General features: G+C 40.4%; 1 protein-coding gene across 2 annotated transcripts in view; it reads left to right on the top strand.

Moving 5' to 3' along the window:
- Positions 1 to 20411, top strand: part of ATP2A2 (ATPase sarcoplasmic/endoplasmic reticulum Ca2+ transporting 2) — a 57376-nt gene that overhangs the window by 21477 nt on the left and 15488 nt on the right. For both annotated transcript variants that reach the window (XR_004302618.1, XM_032431629.1), the window contains exons 6-9: positions 12085 to 12165; positions 14170 to 14255; positions 15578 to 16042; positions 19754 to 19842. Coding sequence is in view for 1 of the 2 variants with exons in the window: in XM_032431629.1 (XP_032287520.1) it covers positions 12085 to 12165; positions 14170 to 14255; positions 15578 to 16042; positions 19754 to 19842 (721 nt within the window). In the remaining variant the exon portion in view is untranslated. The remainder of the gene's footprint in view (positions 1 to 12084; positions 12166 to 14169; positions 14256 to 15577; positions 16043 to 19753; positions 19843 to 20411) is intronic.

Here is a 20411-nt window from a genome sequence, read left to right as displayed (position 1 = left end):
GTAAGTATACTTGGGAGCAAATCATATCTTAAGATTATGTGATAGAAATGACAGTCTTAACATAAAATTCCATTTGCTTTAGCTTCTAAAGAAATTGATTTATTTCCTAAAATGAAAAGTTAATGTTCAGTAAGTAGTGCCAGCAGTTTTGGGATTTAGTCAATAAAAAAACTAATTCTTAAACTTGGCAGCTATTTAAGGGAAGAAAAGTTCCACTGTTGATAGTCACCTTCCAGTAATGGAAATTAATAACCTGTGAAGCGGTGTTTCCAAGCAGTTGAGGGAAAGGAAAGACAAAGTTGTAAAATACAAAGATGACTGATTGACAGAAGAACCCGGATTATTATTCTAATTCTGCATGACACTGGACAGATTAACCTCTACAGAATTGGGTAATTGGAGTAGACTTTTTAAAGGAGCTTTCTGGCTCTAGAAGATGTCTGATTCTGATAACATGGTCTTATCATTTGTTAACTGGGGCCATGAGTCCAGGTGTACTTTTGCTTTTAGGAAAAAAAGGATTTGGAGCAGTCTGAAAGTCAGCAAACACTTTAATCCATAACTGCCAAGCTCCCTAACCGCTGATACAAATACCCAAGATTCTGTGCTATAGAGCAGAGAGGTGTTTTTTTTTGTTGGTTTTTTTTTTTTGGCATACAGAGCCTTTTAGTAAATATTTGAGGCTCTATGGGCCCCACACAGTCTCTGTAGAAAAATATATGTAATTTTTTTAATTAAGCCTCTAAAATTATAAAAATCATTTTTCTCTTACAGGCTCTTTTAAAGATTTATTTTTTTTTTTCATTTATTTGAGAAAGCATGTGTGTGCACCCACTTGAAGTGGGGACTGGGAGAGGGAGAGAATCTCAAGCAGACTCCATGCTGAGCTCAGAGCCTGACCTGGGGCTCCATCTCACGACCCTGGGATCATGACCTGAGCCGAAATCAAGAGTCAGACCCTTAACTTGCTGAGCCATCCAGGTGCCCCATTGAGGGCTCTTTTAAAAACAGACAAAAACAGGCCTTCAGATCTGGCTAGCTGCTTAGAGCAATGTTTTTTAAAAGTACGTACTCCATAGGATCCAGCAGTTCCATTTCTGGGTATATATCTGAAGGAAAAGAAATCACTATCCCAAAGAAATATCTGTACCCCCTATGTTACTTGTAGTGTTGTTTACAATAGGCAAGACATGGAAACAACCTAAACATCTGTTGATGGATGAATGGGTAAAGAAATGTGTTATACATGTGCAGTGGAATATTACTCAGCCATAAAAAAGAAGGAAAACATGCCAGTTGCAACAACAGGGATAGACCTTGAGGGTGTTATGTTAAGTGAAATAAGTCAGAGAAAGGCACATATTGTGTGGTCTGATTTATATGTAGAATCTAAAAAAAAAAAAAACAACCAAAACTCCTAGAAACAGATCAGATTGGTGTTTGCCAGGGACATCCAGGTGAGGTAACTGGGTGAAGGTGGCCAAAAGGTACAAAATTCCAATTGTAAGACACATGTTCAGGGGATGTAATGTCAAAGATGGTGACTATAGTTAACAACACTATATATTTGAAAGTTGCTAAAAGCTCTTACCACAAGGAAAAAAAATTAAAACTATGAGCTGACGGATGTATTAACTAATTATAGTAATCATTTTGCAGTTTATACATATATCACATCATGTTGTACACCTTAAGTTTATACAGTGTTATATGTTGATCTCAATAAAACTGGGGAGGGGGAAAAGAAGTATAATTAAGTGGTGTAATTAAGTAAAACATTGTTAAGCAATTTACATAGTATTGCTGGAACATTGTTAAATAGCTTTTACCTGTTTCTAAAATGATAAACATGGGGTGCCTGACTGACTTAGTTGATAGAGCATGAGACTCTCTTGATCTTGAGATCATGAGTTTAAGCCCTGACGTTGGGAGTAGAGATTACTTACCCCCCCCCCCCAAAAACAAAAAGCAACAAACCCAAATGCTCTAAAATGATAAACATGGATCAGAGAAGTAGAAGCAAAAATGTATGACCAAATAAGGTGGGGAGCAGGTTTGCTCTCGTGCCTTTTCCCCCATATGGAGTTGTTTTGCAGTGAGAAGGATAGAAGAAAGGGCTATCTGGAGGTGTAAGTCTGAGCCTCTGCATCCAGATAGTGTAGAAATCATTATCTTAGGTGTTCCTATAAGTCATAATTCTGTTTCAGAATCAGAGATGTTAAGTTCTTAATCTTAAGAACTTGTACATAAGCAGAAGAGCAAATAGTCTTATAGAAATCAGTGCAGATGTATTAGAAGCAGAGAGTTTTGAGACCTAGGGCCCTTCATTCATCAGTCAGGGTAGCTAAGACTTTTAAGAACCTGAGAAACAAGGGACTCAGGAAGGTCTCCTTTGACCATCAGATCACGATGGACTAGTTGATCTTGAAGCCTCACCTAAATCTCCTGGGGCTGGCATTTCCTGATTTCGTGTAATTACCTCCTCCCCATTCCCCATGACTCAGAGGTAGTCACAGTACCAGTAAGTACCATCTCTATCCATGTCACTCTGATTAAGATTTTGGAAAAATTAGAAGAAAGCACGTTGTATTGGGAACACATTTCCTAAGTGTGATACAGAACTTCCAAGAGCACCAGATTTGACTATGTAAAAATGTAAAACAACTTTGATCTTGAAGATAAAAGAATTTTGAAAAATAAAGTATTCCAATGCTCAGAAAAATAGAAGATTGAGAATGAAGAAATGGCAGGGATTAAATTTGGTGGGAGTATATGTGGGAAAATTCTGCTTCTATGAATCTGTCCTCCGGAAGTAATCTCAGTGCACAAAGAGGTTTAGCATATAACAGTGTAATAGGAAAAATAAGAAATGCCTAGATGGCCATGAAAATGGTGACTGACTTACTATGTAGTATGGCTATAAACGCTGTGACCTTGAGCAAGTTTGCTTTGTGTGCCTCATTTTTCTCATCTGTAAACTAGGAATGAAGATGACCGCCTCTTTCTTAAAATTATGAAGGTTGTTAGTAACCCATAACGCCCTTATGGCAGTGGTTGGTATGGAATAAGCAGGCATTCCCCAAATTTTAGTGGGTGTTAGCACTATGCAGCCATTAAAAAAGCATGAGACAGATAAGTATATATTAATGTAAAAGGTTTGTGATTTCTGTTTTAATCAAGTTTTAGTTAAGTGTTATCCGTAGAGAGATGCCTAGGAGAGAAAGATGTTAACAGCTGGTATCTATTTGGATGAGGGGACTGAGGAACGGGTTTTCACCTTTTAAAAGCAGGCTTTACTTTTGTAATAATGAGAAAACTGTTGGTGGGTATGCCAGATACTGTGTGCTGTAAGCTTGCTTAGTGGTGGGCTGCTTCTGCAGCATCTCCTGAGCTGTTACCTGACGCCTCCAGTCACTGGAAATTTGGCTCTTTAGGACCAGCTATGCCTTTTTTAGTCTGTTTTATTATAAAATATTCCTTATTACTAGCTACAATATACTCATCTGTTCTGTACGTTAGTTTTTCACTTTTTAGTCACACACAAGTTTGATTCCTCCTGCCATGATAGCCCCGTTAGGTGGGTGAAGGTAAATTCATGGGCCTTTTAGAACCGGAGGGGAGCTTAAATGACTAGAACCTGGAGCAGCTGCAGCTTGTCCAGTCGAAAGAGACAGTTGTGGTGGAACGGGGAGTCTTGAGTGCTAACAGTGTGGTATATGCTAAAATTTTATTTTATTTTTTAAAGATTTTATTTATTCATCTGAGAGAGAGAGAGAGAGAGCACAAGCAGGGGGAGAAGCAGACTCCTCGCTGAGCTGGGAGCCTGATCCCAGGACCTGAAGATCATGACCCAAGCTGTAGGCAGACTTTCAACCATCTGAGCCACTCAGGCGCCCTATGCTAAAATTTTAATTTCCAAGCTAGTTTTAGCTCTTTCAGCTGTTCATGTAATTATTTTCAAACCCTTTACCATCTTGATGGTTTTCTTTGGTGCCCAGACTTAAATGCCATTATGTAAATGGAGTCTGGTTGATAGTCTAGACACTCCTTAGTCTGCTTTTACAGGCTAAGGACACTTCTTTGGCAACCTTCATTGCCTTACCAGCTAAAGCCCTGCTCTCACATGTGCTCTTTCCCCTACACCTCCAATCTCTGCTAGCATACATGGTTTTTTTGTTGATAGTCTAAATGTAGAATTTAAGTAACAATCACTGTTGCCTCATTCGGCTCAACCAAGTCTGAGATCTCTTTGGTCCTGACTCTCTTCCTTGTTCTTTTTGTGATGTTCTTCAACTTGATAATATAAATCTGTGATGCTGGTTTATTAAAGGAAATAATGTGTGCAAGTACTTCATTCGTTGACAGATTTTTTACCTGGTGCCCACTGTGCAGTAGCACAGTGCTTGGGGCTAGGAAAGGAGCAGTGACTGAGTAGGAAGACTTACCAAGCACGTGGTGTGAGAGCCTTGGAAAAGGAAAGGACCGCTGTCTGTGGGCACATTGAAAGGGATAGCAACCTAAAGTGGGAGTTCACGGAAAGCCTTGCTGGGTGGGGTCAGGTGGGGTGAAGGAGAAGAGGGTGTGTGAGACTCAGAAAGAACTTTGAGGAATTGGAAACCATTGTGTTGTGTTAGAGGAAGGGGATTGTGGTCAGAAGCAAGCAGCAGCCAGGTCCTGGGAGGTCCTATAAACCACGGTTAAGATACTAACTTGATCTCAGTTCTGGGAGGAAGAAACTATTGAAACATTTTATTTTTTTTTAAAAGATTTTATTTATTTGAGAGGGGGAGAGAGAGAGAGCACACATGAGCAGGGGGAGGGAGAAGCAGACACAGGAGCAGGGAGCCCGATGCGGGGCTTGATCCCAGGACCCTGGGATCACGACCCTAGCCGAGGGCAGACGCTTAATGACTGAGCCACCCAGGCGTCCCACTATTGAAACATTTTAAATTTAAATAAGAGTATTACATTTGCTCTTTTTTTTTTTTTTTTTTAACATTTGCATTTTTGAAAGATGAGTCTTCTCATGGGTAATACTCCCAAAAAATGGACTGGGAGCAAACTTGGTATTAGCGATTTGTGATGTTCCTTCCCTGCTCACTCTGAGGCCTGGAGAAAGTAGGCAAGTGGGCTTCTCAAGTGAGGAATTTCATTCACTCTGTCTGACTATAAAAATCTATGACTCAAATCAGAAACATAATGAAAATGTTTGAGTCATAGTTAAATGTTTAAGTAATTTAGGTTAATTCTATTACAGCTTGCTTTTCCTAGGAGCCATTTAAACTCAAAAACAATAGTGATATTTAGGAGGTAATTTCTGATCTTATATATAGTTTTTCCTTAGAAAAGACTTGAATAGCTGGTAGAATTTGTCACAGTAAAGTAGATTTTTTTTCCCCCTACATATAACCAATTCATAAAGAGGCCTTTTCTGTGGGGCACCTGGGTCACACAGTCGGTTAAGCATCCAACTCTTAGTTTCAGCTCAGGTCTTGATCTCAGGGTCATGAGATTGACCCCTGGATCAGGCTCTCTGCTTAGTGTGAAGTCTGCTTAAGATTCTCTCTTCCCCTGCCCCTTCTTCCCTCCCCTACTGCCAACATATGTGTGTGCTCTCTTTATATAAAATAAATATTTTTTAAGGCCTTTTCTAAGTAATGCTGATTTTAACTATCAGTATTCATTCATTTTAAAGTTTATTTAATTTTTTTTAGTAATCTCAACACCCAGCAGGGGCTTGAACTCACAACCCCCGAGATCAGGAACCACATGCTCTACCGACTGAGCCAGCCAGGCGCCCCCATCAGTATTTATTTTTGATGGAATGGTGTAACATCGTTTAAGTACCATGGCTTACGAATATTCTTTCCCAGGTTTTAAGATAAAGTTTGTGTTCATTTCTAAAATGTGGCAGAGTAATTTCCTTTGACTTCTACTTGCATTCTTGGTGACCTAGCATAAAGTATACATTGAGGATTTTGTTCAGAGTAGAAATCCCTATTGTGGTAGCAGATTAAAGAGCTTACAGACTTATGAAGCCAAGAGCTGAATTTGAAAAGTGTCAGATGTTAAACAAATCGAAGGCATTTATAATAGAGTTTATTCTTTTATTACACCACCAGAACCCAAGAGACGGGGAAAAAATTTCAGAGGAAAAAATTGCAGAGCATCCACTTGGCAAGAGTAAGAATTTTCCACTACCACTTGCCCTAAGGGCATTGACATGCCCCATCAGGGAAATATTACTGGGTGTGATCATCAGGAACAGCACTGCCTGCTCCTCACTCACAAAGCCCTCTGTCTGAAATTCATAGAAGCCTGCAGACAAAAGAAAGTTATGTCTTAGTTTGAAAAGTATCCATTGAATCTTATGAATCTTTTCCTTCCTTAGAGTGTGCTTCTTAATGGATTCAATCCTAAATTGACTCTTAGAAAAATACAAAGCAGAGTCACACAGTAGGTTAAGTCTTTCCTTAATTGAAGTTCCTTAGGTAAAATCCCTTTTATTTTGAGCTTTAGTTTCCTAACTAAAATGAGGACATGGGTTAAGATGATGTGAGGGTTTTTCTAGCTAAGAGAATACTAGAACAAAGCAGGGGTTTTTTTTTGTTGTTGTTGTTTTTTAAGTTTAATTCATTCGATACACAGCACATGAGCACGGGGAGGGGCAGAGGGAGAAGCAGGCTCCCTGCTGAGCCAGGAGCCTGATGTGGGGCTTGATCCCAGGACCCTGGGATTGTGACCCAAGCTGAAGGCAGACACTTAACCATCTGAGCCACCCAGGCGCCCCCATAGCAGGTTTTTTAAGACCAGTTTGGATTGATGCTTCTGTATGGATTTATGCTGCTTTCTCACAGAGATCAGTTACAAATGGAAACAAATGTAAAACTTTATTTGGGAGAGAGCTTGCACCTTTGCAAATGAGCAGGGGGAGGGACAGAGGGTGAGGGAGAGGGAGAGAATTTCAAGCCAACTCTGCTAATCGCAGAGCCCAATGTGGGGCTCAATGCAACGACCCTGAAATCATGACCTGAGCTGAAATCAAGAGTCAAGCTGGCTGGGGCGCCTGGGTGGCTCAGTTGTTAAGCATCTGCCTTCAACTCAGGTCATGATCCAAGGTCCTGGGATCGAGCCCCGCATCGGGCTCCCTGCTCGGCTGGAAGCCTGCTTCTCTCTCTCCCACTCCCTCTGCTTGTGTTCCTGCTCTGTCAAGATGCTTAATTGACTGAGCCACCCAGGTGCCCCCAATGTAAAACTTTAAGGTAATAAATTTCTCAGGTGTTGGGGTAATTAAGGTCTTCTTGGCCTAGAGCTGGCATACTTGGCACATGAAAAACAGCACAAAGTAAACAGGCTGTTCTGAATAAGCCCTTCATGGGATCTGAAACCCATTATTATGCTTTGTTGTTGTTTCTTGTATTTTTTGTGTTTGGAGAACTTTTTAAAAGGTGGATTCCCATCCCAAATGCATTGAACCAGATTTTTTTTTTTTTTAAGATTTTATTTATTTGACAGAGAGAGACATAGCGAGAGAGGGAACACAAGCATGGGCAGTGGGAGACGGAGAAGCAGGCTTCCCATGGAGCAGGGAGCCCAATGCGGGGCTCAATCCCTGAGATCATGACCTGAGGCGAAGGCAGAAGATTTCTTTTTTTTTTTTTAAGATTTTATTTATTTATTTGACAGAGAGAGAGAGAGAGCGAGAGCAGGAACACAAGCAGGGGGAGTGGGAGAGGGAGAAGCAGGCTTCCCGCCGAGCAGGGAGCCCGATGTGGGACTCCATCCCAGGACTCTGGGATCATGACCTGAGCCGAAGGCAGACGCTCAACGACTGAGCCACCCAGGCGCCCCGAAGGCAGAAGCTTAATGACTGAGCCACCCAGGCGCCCCTTGAACCAGATTCTTGAAGAGCGGGTCCTGAGGTTGTATAGTTTATAAATGGCTCCCAGATAATATTTTTCTTTTAACTCCTAAATATTTAATTGCCTCCCAGTTAGAATGGCTGTTGTCAGATGGAAGAAAAGTTGAGAAAAGCTTGAGGTCAGTTTTTAAGGGCTTCCCAGTTCATTTGTTCTACTAGCATTTGACAGCTGAGTCATTTCTAAATATTTGGCCAACAATTAAATGTGTATCCATACAATTTCTGTACAGCAAATAAATTATTTAATATATTTAAAATAGACCTTTGGGGCAGGGGTGCCTGGCTGGCTCAGTCAGTAGAGTGTGCAACTCTTGATGTCAGGGTTGTGAGTTTGATTCCCATGTTGGGCATAGAGATTCCTTAAAAATAAAATCTTAAAAAGAAAAACCTTTAGGGGGGAAAGTAGCTGGTTTTTTATAATGCCAGTTTTAATGCTGCATATATATAGTAATTGATACTGTCTTAAACTAATAGCTAATATGTTGACCATGTTACCCAGGAAAGAAATTTAATGTTGGTATTTATTGCCTCAAAGATACGTTCCACCTATTTTAAATCCTCTGAGCTTCCAGTGAAACACAGCAAAATAAATGCCAAGATACTTCCTTTGACTCTTCTTGTAGTTTATCCTCAATTTGAATATTAGATTGGCTTTAAATCTGGTAGGTATATGAGAGTACATGCTGTGGCTTATACATAAAATTGTTGAACTAGAAAAACAGGATGCAACTTTCAGTATAAAATGAAATGTTCTGGGCACTTGGGTGGTTCAGTCAGTTTAGTGTCTGCCTTTAGCTCAGATCATGATCTCAGGGTCTGGGATTGAGCCCCGTATTGGGCTTCCTGCTCAGCGGGGAGTCTGCTTCTGCCTCAGCCCACCCCCCATGTGTGCTCTCTCTCTTTCTCAAATAAATTTTTTAAAAAATGATTTTTTTTTTTTTTTTTTTCTTAGAGCGCAAAACAGGGGGAGCTGCAGGGAGAGGGAGAAGCAGGCTCCCTGCTGAGCAGAGAGCCTGACTGGGGGCTTGATCCTAGGACCCTGGGATCATGACCTGAGCCAAAGGCAGACGCTTAACCGACTGAACCACCCAGGCATCAGATGTTCTGCTTTTAAATTGCTGGTATATGATCAGCTATTGGAGTGCAGAAGTGTCTTAGTACTTAAAGATTGTGGGGACCCCTGTGCCATGTTAGAAATTTTCCTGTGACATAAATTGCCTATGACAGCAAGAAACATTTTCAAGTAAATTTTCCATTTAGGGTCATAGGTTCATCATTGAACCTTATATTCTTTTCATGTTCCAGATCATGCGTGATCAAGTTAATTATGACATCCAGAAATAATACAGTAAAAAATTTTAAATGGTTTCAAATTTTCATCTTGATGGGGCATTTTAGCTGTTTAGGTCACTGAAGTTTCGTATATGGTTGATTGTAGTAGGAGCAGAATTAAAGTGAAAGGGTCTCATTTATTCAGTCCGGGAGTATTGCTGTTCATTGCATAAGCATTTCCAGCAGGAATTCCACCTTAACCTAATGTGTCCCTGCAGTCAAATGCAAGGATGATCTTTGCCTCTTGAGATTATATACTGACAGTCTGTTTCTGGGCTGCTTTGTGACCACATTTCCTAGTTAGGCTATAGGGCTGTTTAATGAACTGGAGCTCAAAAAGCAAATCATAGTCTTCTGAACTTCAAAGCTCTGAAACGCAGAAAAATCAGAGCTAAATTGAAGGCTTAACAGGTGAAATGAATCTACTTGGACAGAAGGCTATTTTGCCAGTTTACATATATAACCAGACAGTTAAAATTCAGTATGTAGAGTAATCATGGAAAATGAACATTTGACTTAAAAATACTATATGTAGAGGTGCATAGGTGGCTCAGTCGTTTAAGCATCTGACTTGATTTTGGCTGAGGTTGTAATCTCAGGGTGGTGAGATTCAGCCCTGCATTGGGCTCTGTGCTGGGCATGGAGCCTGCTTAAGATTCTCTATCTGCCTCTCCCACCCACCCCCCACTCCCTCTTAAAAAAAACAAAAACAAAACAACAACAACAAACTATATGCAATTCTAGGGGAGACTACTTGTTCTAATTTTTAGCTCTCCCTTGTGTCAGACTTGGAAAACTACTATAGTTACTTTTCAGAAAGTCAGGGAAAGCTGTTGTACACTTATTTTAATATCCAGTTGTTTTGGTACTGATAAGTATGTGTTCAACAATATTTGAATGTCTACAGTGTTCTTTTTTTTTTTTTTTAAAGATTTTTTAATTTATTTATCTGAGAGAGAGAATGGGAGACAGAGAGCATGAGAGGGGGAGGATCAGAGGGAGAAGCAGACCCCCCGCTGAGCAGGGAGTCCGATGCGGGACTCGATCCCGGGACTCCAGGATCATGACCTGAGCCGAAGGCAGTTGCTTAACCAACTGAGCCACCCAGGCGCCCCGAATGTCTACAGTGTTCTGGACACTATTCTCAAGACCATGTAAAACATTGGCTTTATCTGTTCCTGCATCTGCACTGTGGCATTTACTCTACAAAACTAGAGATGTGGACCCTTTAAGAGCTGTTAAAGGAGCTCTTTGGCCCAGGGAAGAAGACTCAGTTGACTTACAGATCCTCTTGAGGTGATGCAAGAGGTTTATTCATTTATTTGATAAATCAGATTTCAAAAGTACAAAGTGAAAAGTCTCCCTCCACTCCATACCCAGTTATCTAGCATTAAGATTTTGTAATACCTTCCCAAAGGTATTTCCCTATATGAATGACAGTCAGTACAGGTGATGCTTCACACTTGTGTTTTCCGCCTTAATATACAGTATATCTTAGAGGAAATTTTCACTTTAGTATGAATGGAGTTGTATCATTCTACTGTTAATAATAAAACTACGCTGTGACTAAACATATTCTGCTGAGCCTATCTGAAGAGTAAATTCCTTGTAGTGGATTATGTGGGGTAAAAAGATTGTGCTTTGTAGTTTGTTTTTTTTTTTTAAGATTTTATTTATTTATTTGACAGAGAGAGTGAGAGAGGGAACACAAGCAGGGGGAGTGGGAGAGGGAGAAGCAGGCTTCCCGCCAAGCAAGGAGCCCGATGCGGGGCTCAATACCAGGACCCTGGGATCATGACCTGAGCCGGAGGCAGACGCTTAACGACTGAGCCACCCAGGCGCACCTGTGCTTTGTAGTTTTGATATATATTGTCAAACTGTACTTCAGAGGTTTTATAACATTTTTTTTCTTCATACTCAGCAGCATATAAGGGTGGTCACAAAGTCTGGAAGCAGAGTTGAATTATAAACACTGAGCTGTTACTTTTACATAGACCATGTAATGCGTTACATGCATTTATTTATTTATTTATTTATTTATTTTTAAAGATTTTATTTATTTATTTGAGACAGAGAGAATGAGAGCACATGAGATGGGGGAGGGTCAGAGGGAGAAGCAGGCTCCCTGCCGAGCAGGGAGCCCGATGCGGGACTCGATCCAGGGACTCCAGGATCATGACCTGAGCCGAAGGCAGTCGCTTAACCAACTGAGCCACCCAGGCGCCCCGTTACATGCATTTAATTTGTCCTTATTAACCGTGCAATAACACAGAATTTCATTGATCTCTGCTCAGGCACTTGCCTCTAAAGTGATTTAGAACTCTGATTTTTTTTTTTTCCCTATTTACACCAAAATTTCCAGATTTTATAGTCCTCCTATAATAAGAATCCCTATTTCTATACATCTTTGTAAACTTGACGCATTTTCTCAACTCTTGTCAATTTGTTTTAAATTTATGTCTCTGTAGTTTTATTTCTCATGATATTTTATCTCTTCTGAAGATGGGATAAACCATGGTATATACAACTTGATCCCCCTCACCATGCCATGTGTGTGTGTAAGTGTGTAAATAATGTGTCTTTAGAGTTTTCCCCAAGCAGCATTCTCTTCCTTCCTGTGTAATTCAGATCCGGTATCTATTTAGCAAGAGTTTTTATGACCCTAAGGAGAAGGTGATTGATTATCTTGTTCAGTTTAACAGATTTTTATGTATTTGTGCTGTATACAGGTTATGTATTTTCTTTAAGATGTGTTTTATTTGGAGACAGATTCATCTCTATGAAACATGAATTGCAAAATTGCTTATTTTAGCTGCCTTTTCTCCAACTAGTTGGTGACAAAGTTCCTGCTGATATAAGATTAACTTCCATCAAATCTACTACTCTAAGAGTTGACCAGTCCATTCTCACAGGTAAGCATTATACGTTGAAAGGTCTCTGAATGTTGAAGTCCTGCTCAGACCCCATGCTGAGTGAGTTGGCTCCTGCCCCTCCTGTCCCTTTTTAGGGTTTTATCTTAATCCTGTCCAAGATAGTTCGTTCTTTCTTTTTTTTAAGATTTTATTTATTTATTTGACAGAGAGACAGCGAGAGAGGGAACACAAGCAGGGGGAGTGGGAGAGGGAGAAACAGGCTCCCGGGGCTCGATCCCAGGACCCTGGGATCATGACCTGAGCCGAAGGCAGACACTTAACGACTAAGCCACCCAGGCGCCTCCAAGATAGTTATTTCTTAGTGCTTTAGAAATCTGGCTTTTTTGCCAGTGTATCGGGTTTAAAGAAACTTGGCTTTCATCTCATAAGACCTCTATTTGTCTTTTAATTTTATCAAAAATTAGCTTTTGGGGTGCCTGGGTGGCTCAGTTGGGTAAGCGTCTGCCTATGGCTCAGATCATGATCCTGGGGTCCTGGGATTGAGTCCCGCATTGGGCTCCCTGCTCAGTGGGGAGCCTGGTTCTCCCTCTCCCACTCCCCTGCTTGTGCTCGCTCGCTCGCTCGCTCTCTTCCTCTCTCTCGGTCAAATAAATAAATCTTTAAAAAAAAAACAGCTTTCACCAAAAATCTCTTTTATGTTTTTACTTTCTAAAAAAAGAAGTTACAAATTTCTACATTAGCAGAGGTAATAATCTTAAGGTTGAAGTGTTGTCTCTCTGTTTTATGAAAATGAATTAATTACTTAGTGTTCTTTTCCCAGGCAGGAGAGAGAGGTTCCGGAGCTATAATTTTTTTCATTGGAGGAATGCTAATCTTGCATCTAACATATTTGCAATGATCAAATGTACAATTAACAAAAGTTAGCACCCTCCAAAAACGGTGAATGTTTTACTGCCTAAAGTTTGCATGCTTAGATTTGAAATTGTTTGGAACATTTTTCCATTTTTGTTTGATAAAGGCACAGTCTAGGGTGGAGGGTTCTAATTAACTGGAAGTAAGGTGGTCAGAAGATTAACTTAACACCATGCTAACCTGAATTAAATAGGGTAAATAGAAAACCCAAAGGTAATCAAGATTTATCTGATTATCAGTTTTGAAAAGCAGCTGAAGTCCTAGGAGGTAGTGCTGTGAGTAACCTGGGCTCTTTGTTTCTCTATGAATAGCTTAGTTATTAAAACTCCCATTAGCAGCAACAAGCTGAAGCTGATTGAGCCATAAAATGTTGGGAAACTGATTAGGTGGTGCATAGAAGATTTTCATAGTATGCCTACAGAAATAATTATCTTTTAAAACCTCTCATAAAACTTCTTCAGTGTTTTTTTTGTTAAATAATGATACTGTAGTTTCAGACTAGAGTGAGGAACCAGGTTTGTTCGGATATCGAGAGTGAAGTTGGCTACCTGAAATTTAAATGAACAACTGGAGCCATATTTCATGTTACTCAGACCAACCCCAGTTATATATTTCATAAGCGATGTTAAGTAAGGTTGAAACCAGATTCAACAAGACATTGTAAAAGTTCAAGTAGTCCTTTATCTACCATGTGATGTTTTTAGTGCTGATTGTTTTTCAGTTTTATTTTATTGAAATAGAATGGTCTGATCACTCATTACTAATGAAGATATTTCTAAAACAATGTTTTCATTTCTCATGTCTGGCATTAATGAACAAAAATAGGCTTTCCAGTAGATGCTTCTCATTATACGTATAATGTATCTAGTATGTTCATTGTGTTAAGAATAAATATACTTTGACCTTTTTATGAAGTATTAGAGAGTGTGTATACGTAAGTTTACAACAAATATAAATATATATTCACAATTGACTGGGATTCTATTTCTAAATTTTACTAGTTTTTTTCCTTCAAGAGAATTGGGTCTTTCATCTCCTTTCCTGAGAGTGGTGGTAGCATGAGTGGATGAGGGCTCAGGGTCTAGGTATGAATTGCACAGACCTAACAGTCCCTTCTCGCAACCTGCTTAGGTGAGTCTGTATCTGTCATCAAGCACACTGACCCCGTCCCGGACCCACGGGCTGTCAATCAAGATAAAAAGAACATGCTCTTTTCTGTAAGTACTTTGTCAGATGTATTTTTTTTTTTTTTTAAGATTTTATTTATTTATTTGACAGAGAGATAGCGAGAGCAGGAACACAGGCAGGGGGAGTGCAAGAGGGAGAAGCAGGCTTCCTGCCAAGCAGGGAGCCCGATGTGGGGGTCGATCCCAGGACCCTGGGATCATGACCTGAGCCGAAGGCAGACGCTTAATGACTGAGCCACCCAGGCGCCCCGTCAAATGTATTTTTATTTGGAGACATTCTCAGAATTTAAAATCTGCAGGGTTTTAAGTTTGTTTATTTTTAAGTAAACCGTACAGCCAGTGTGGGGCTTGAACTCAAGACCCCCAAGATCAAGAGTCACATGCTCTTCTGACAGAGCCAGCCAGGCTCCCCAGTGTTGTCTGTTTTAATTAGCAAGTTTTTGAGGGGGGAATAAAAGATCAGGTCAAACATCTTTAAATTCCTTATCTGTAAACCTTGAAAAGTAGATTTGTGTGGAAAAGGCTTATTAAAATGATATGGGCGAGGTATGTGTTTAGAGAGAGAGCAGATGTGGCAAACCCTTTAATTAACGGTGAGTCTGGATGAAAAGCAAAACGGATGTTCATTGTACTACTTCAGTTTTTCTGTTAAATTTTTTTGAAATAAAAAGTTGAGAAATTTGTATATTTTGCTTGTTTGGTATTTTATATGCTATTTCAAGTGGTAGGTTCTGTGGGTTAGTGTGGGAGCCTAACCACTCCTAGTAAGTAAAGTGCTATAGAATCACAGTGGAAATAATGAAGTTGTATCATGCTGCGCTAGGAATTAAAGTGGGGTGGGGAGAGAGCCCTGTACTTGATTTCATTGATTTTTTGAATGCCAGTGCTTGAGTGGAGATCCTCAAGGTAGCACATGGTGCTGGTTGCCCTGCTTATTGTGGGTGATGAAAGTAGGGGAGGTGGGACTATTGGAGCCAGCAGTGGAGAATGCTTAGGGTTGAGGACTGTATGGAGTTTGAAAAATGAGGAACGCAGAGGGGTTAGAGCACTGTTCAAGCCCGAAGCTAGTCTGCAAGCCAGGTTCGGTATGGTGAATAGAGATTCCAGGGGGGTCAGGGTGGAGCTGCTCTGGGCGAGTGGGGACCACATGAGATGAGAATCCAGGAGAGCTGTACCATGCCGCCTGCATCACGGTTGGATGGCTGGTTCTGAGGAGCAGACCCTCCACGGCCCAGTAGGATATGAGAGTCTGGGTGCTCTAGTCAAAACCCACCCGGGTCTGAGTTTGCTAGTCAGTTTTAAGTTGGGTGCGATGTTAATCTTATACCCAGTTTCCTCTGCTTCTGTCGTAGGGTACAAACATAGCTGCTGGCAAAGCCATGGGAGTGGTGGTGGCAACTGGAGTGAACACAGAAATTGGCAAGATCCGGGATGAAATGGTGGCAACAGAGCAGGAGAGAACCCCCCTCCAGCAGAAACTAGACGAGTTTGGGGAACAGCTTTCCAAAGTCATCTCCCTGATTTGCATTGCAGTCTGGATCATAAACATTGGGCACTTCAACGACCCAGTTCATGGAGGCTCCTGGATCAGGGGCGCTATTTACTACTTCAAAATTGCGGTGGCTCTGGCTGTGGCAGCCATTCCTGAAGGTCTGCCTGCTGTCATCACCACCTGCCTGGCTCTTGGAACTCGCAGAATGGCAAAGAAAAATGCTATTGTTCGAAGCCTCCCTTCTGTGGAAACCCTTGGTTGTACTTCCGTTATCTGCTCAGACAAGACTGGTACACTGACAACGAACCAGATGTCTGTGTGCAGGGTAAGTGGGAGTGACGTAAGATTCTTTGCTGGTGGTGGTTATTGGTTCATCCTAGGAATATGCCCTCATGCCATCAAAACCTTGGATTCGTAATTTGATACCTTTTTGAGTGCTTTAAACAAACGGGTTATGTGTATAGCCAGAGCCCAAGGTAATCTGATGCCCCAGAGGAATTAGTCATCTAATTCCTAAAATTAATTCATGGAATAAAGGGTATCTGCATAGTTGATGTGCTTATGTTGGGGAAGGTGACTATAGGCAATCTATTAATGTGTTAGGTGACTATGTTCCCTTTGTATTCCTGCTCCTCTGTCTCTGAGTGCATGTGTGTTACTGGACCAGCCTTAAAGGAAGAGAATCCTTTAAAGCAGCTAGTTCCCTCCCTACCTGCCTAGCTAAACTTCTAACTGGTATTTCCATAACACATTGAATGAGACATGCTTTCTTGAAAGTTAAATAATTGCCTTTAACTTGCTTTGTTATGTGTGTTCATCCTTCCTTTCTTAGGTTGTTTTGACCATCACTGGGGGGATAAAATAAGAAACTGTTTAAACTTGCCCTTAGAAAAGTAGTAACTACAGAAACACTGATACAGCTGAATTATGTTCTCTTCCTAGGTTTTATTTAAACAACTTTGTACAAGTCTTTTCAAAGTATAATTTTCCAGAAGGTACACAACTCATAAAAATATTGAGTGGACACTGGGTCAAAGATTCTGTTTAGCTTGTTAAAGAATGAGGGAATCAGTAAAACTGGTTACAAGAGCATTTGAGGAAGTACTCAATAACAGCATAGAATTGCTATATGTTAGATTGCAAAAACTGGTTAATATCCAGTAGGGCAGTAAAACTACAGGTTATCTTTCCTACAGGACACAAATCCATAATTTCATGTAACATGAGCTCTTAATAGTAAGTAGCACAGTGGAACAATGTTAAATTTTTCTAGAATACTACATCTTGGAGTGAGCCTGTTAAAAGAATGCTTCTGAATGACATTGAAGGGACATGTGGGCATCCTCTTGGCCTTAGCTCCAGGGTTTTGGATAATATTTTTTTGCATTAGAAATTGTTTTTAATACAGTTAAACCCTCTGAATCTTTATCTTGCCAAATTTAAACTCATGATGATTTTTAGATACACAGTCATCATCGGTGTCCATCCCATCCTCCACCCCCACCCCCGCCAAACTCTGTGTAGTCCAGATCCCGACTTAGAATGAACTGACAGGTGTTTTGTCTCTTAAGTGGTAAGCTGCCAGTCTGTCCTGGGTTTCACCAGAAGTGCAGGGTTTGACTTGGCTACCTAAGTTTTCATTCCTTGGAACCAGAAAAGGTTGCATAAATTAGCTAATAGCTAGTTGGCAACTAATTTCAAACTGTGGCAGCAAATCAAATTTCAAACTAAGAATAAAACAGAGTCCATAGGAAAAATTTTTTGTTTTTATATTTTCTCTTAACTGGTTTAAGATGTTTTCTTCTATTAAAGAAACAGCCTAGCTTGCCTCTTTGTTCTGTTCTCCCTCTCTGACAGAAAGCTGATGCTAATCAGTATTCTCCAGGAGCTTTCTTGCAGTGGGTTGCATAACTGCCCTTGACTTAGAGATACTTTCATCATGCAATTCCTAAATGGTTTACTTGCTCGAAATCTAAAATGCCCGCGTGCGTTCAGATTTACTTAATGTGGATTAGAATTCTGAATATCTTAGAATACTTTGGACTTTGGTATAAACCCAAAGAGTTTCACTTTTTATAAACTGTATCATTAAAGAAATGACATGGCATGTAGTAATAATGCTAACTTGCTTTGATATTGCTTAGTACAGTTAATTTGTTTTCTCACATGTGACTTTATTTGAATCATATGGTAATCCTGCTCAAAAGAGGTTTAAAAAACTAAGGCCCTGAGAGGTTAAGTAACATATCCGAGAGTCACACAACTTCTGATAAAAGGGTAAAGTTGGATTTTCTTTGAGATTGGTAGTTAAATCCAGTCCTCTCTTTTCCACTTAATAATTATATAACCTTGAGCACATGCTTTAATCTCTCTGGTCCTTTGTTCCTCTTCTGTAAAATGTCAAACATCTTTGGAAGGAGCCATTTGACAAGCTTCCTTTTTTAGGTGTTGTATCTGTTAGAAAAAAATGTAGGCGTCACTGATCTTGCTGCATGTGACCTTGGACATGAATCTTTTCCTCATTCGACACTGGTTGTATATGTTTGAACTAGAACCTTTTTTATCAGGAGTCAGTTTTAAATCCCATTATATACTTTTTTTTTTTAAGCCATTTTGTATGTCTTGCTCATGGCTTTAGTTCCGTTCCAAGGTTGATTTATATCTAAGTATACTTTTGAAATGAAGCTTTTTGGGCGACTGGCTGGCTCAGTCAGAGCATACAACTCTTGATCTCAAGGGCTGTAAGATCAAGCCCCACGTAGGGTGCAGAGATTACTTTTTTTTTTTTTTTTTTTTTAAGATTTTATTTACTGGGGGCACCTGGGTGGCTCAGTCGTTAATCGTCTGCCTTCGGCTCGGGTCACGATCCCAGTGTCCTGGGATCGAGCCCCGCATCAGGCTCCCTGCTCAGCGGGAAGCCTGCTTCTCCCTCTCCCACTCCCCCTCCTTGTGTTCCCTCTCTCGCTGTGTCTCTCTGTCAAATAAAATAAAATCTTAAAAAAAGATTTTATTTACTTATTAGAGAAAGAGACCAAGAGCACAAGCAGGAAGGAGAGGGAGAAGCGGACTCCACGCTGAGCAGGGAGCCTCATGTGGTGATCCCAGGACCCTGAGATCATGAACTGAGCTGAAGGCGGACGCTTAACTGACTGAGCCACCCAGGCGCCCCAATCATGTTCTTAATTGTTCATATTTCAGAGGGATTTTGGTATGACAAAAGTATAGCTGAAATAGCACTTTTGTTTTTGTGTTCTATGATAAGATTTTACAGTTTAAATTTACATGAAAACACATATCTAAATCTGAGTCTTCTAAACTGGGCTTCTGAATTATGATAGAAAAGCAAACCAAGAAAAAAAAAAAAACCCTTGTTTTTAAGAAACTAGCTCATGTCACTTTATTGTATAAAATGAAGTGTCCTTTATTTCCTAAATGCTTCTGTGTGTATTGTCTTGGTAGCATGAGTTCATTCAGCTCTGCAGCCTCCATACTGTACACATGGGGTTATGGAGCTTCATAGAAAATGAGCTATTGCCACAATAAAAATAAGTGGGAAGGAGGAGAGAAGTAATTTGTCTTATTTTACTCAGGGAATGTTTATGCAGTTCTGAAATGTGAGTTTATTCTTCCCAGGCTTTTACTATTAGCTCTGAGGCAGGACTACCTAATACTACTTTTCTCAGCCGGCCATTTGAAATTTAGAATTCTGAGCACTCTGAAGAGCACTGCTGTGTCTGGAATTGACTGACCGAGAGTCCTCGTAACTCATGTGTCATGTGGGTTGTCTTCTGTGTCTTTGGTGCCCCTGCTGCTGCTTATTTATTCAGCACCTCAGTGATGCCGTTTCTCAGACTCTTGGATGGATGGGGAAGTGATCTTAAATAATGCCTGGTTGGAATAAGGGACAGTACTTCTGTTGCTGAGCTTCCATTTATAAGTTTGTTTTCTTAAATGAGAAATGCTTTTTGTCATAGCAAAGGTTATTTTTTCCAGCATATTTTTATACCTTTTAAACATTCGTGCCTTTTTTCTGTAGATGTTCATTCTGGACAAAGTTGAAGGTGATGGTTGTTCCCTTAATGAGTTTACCATTACCGGATCAACATACGCCCCTCTTGGAGAAGTGTGAGTAAACCTGCCTTATCATTGAAAGGATCCATTGTGGCAGTTTGGGACTTGGATAGATTTGTAGTATATCTAAAAAGTTTTCTGAATGTGGCTCGTATTAGTTACTGGAGTAGTAATTTTTTTTTAATGCACTTTGAAAGAGAAAACACAGGTTATAAGTCAGATTTTTTTTTTCATCTTTATTTTTGGAGCCCAATTTTTCTTTTTTTTTTTTTTAAAAGATTTTATTTATTTATTTATTTGACAGAGAGACAGCGAGAGAGGGAACACAAGCAAGGGGAGTGTGAGAGGGGAAGCAGGCTTCCCGCTGAGCAGGGAGCCCAACGCGGGGCTCGATCCCAGGACCCTGGGATCATGACCTGAGCCGAAGGCAGACGCTTAACGACTGAGCCACCCAGGTGCCCCTGGAGCCCAATTTTTCAAGTGGGGTTTCTGTTTGTTCTGTATTGATAACCTGTGGTGGAAGAATTTCATTAACTAAGAACTTCTGGTCTTTACTGATTGATTCCTGATATCAGAGACGCATTCTTTTGTTATCTCCAGCATCAGATTTCTAAGAGCCATCG

Source organism: Phoca vitulina, unplaced genomic scaffold (genome assembly GCF_004348235.1).
Source record: "Phoca vitulina isolate PV1807 unplaced genomic scaffold, GSC_HSeal_1.0 scaffold46, whole genome shotgun sequence".
NCBI lineage: Eukaryota > Metazoa > Chordata > Mammalia > Carnivora > Phocidae > Phoca > Phoca vitulina.
Note: the sequence above shows the minus strand (reverse complement) of the source record. Positions and strands in the feature narration are given on the sequence as shown.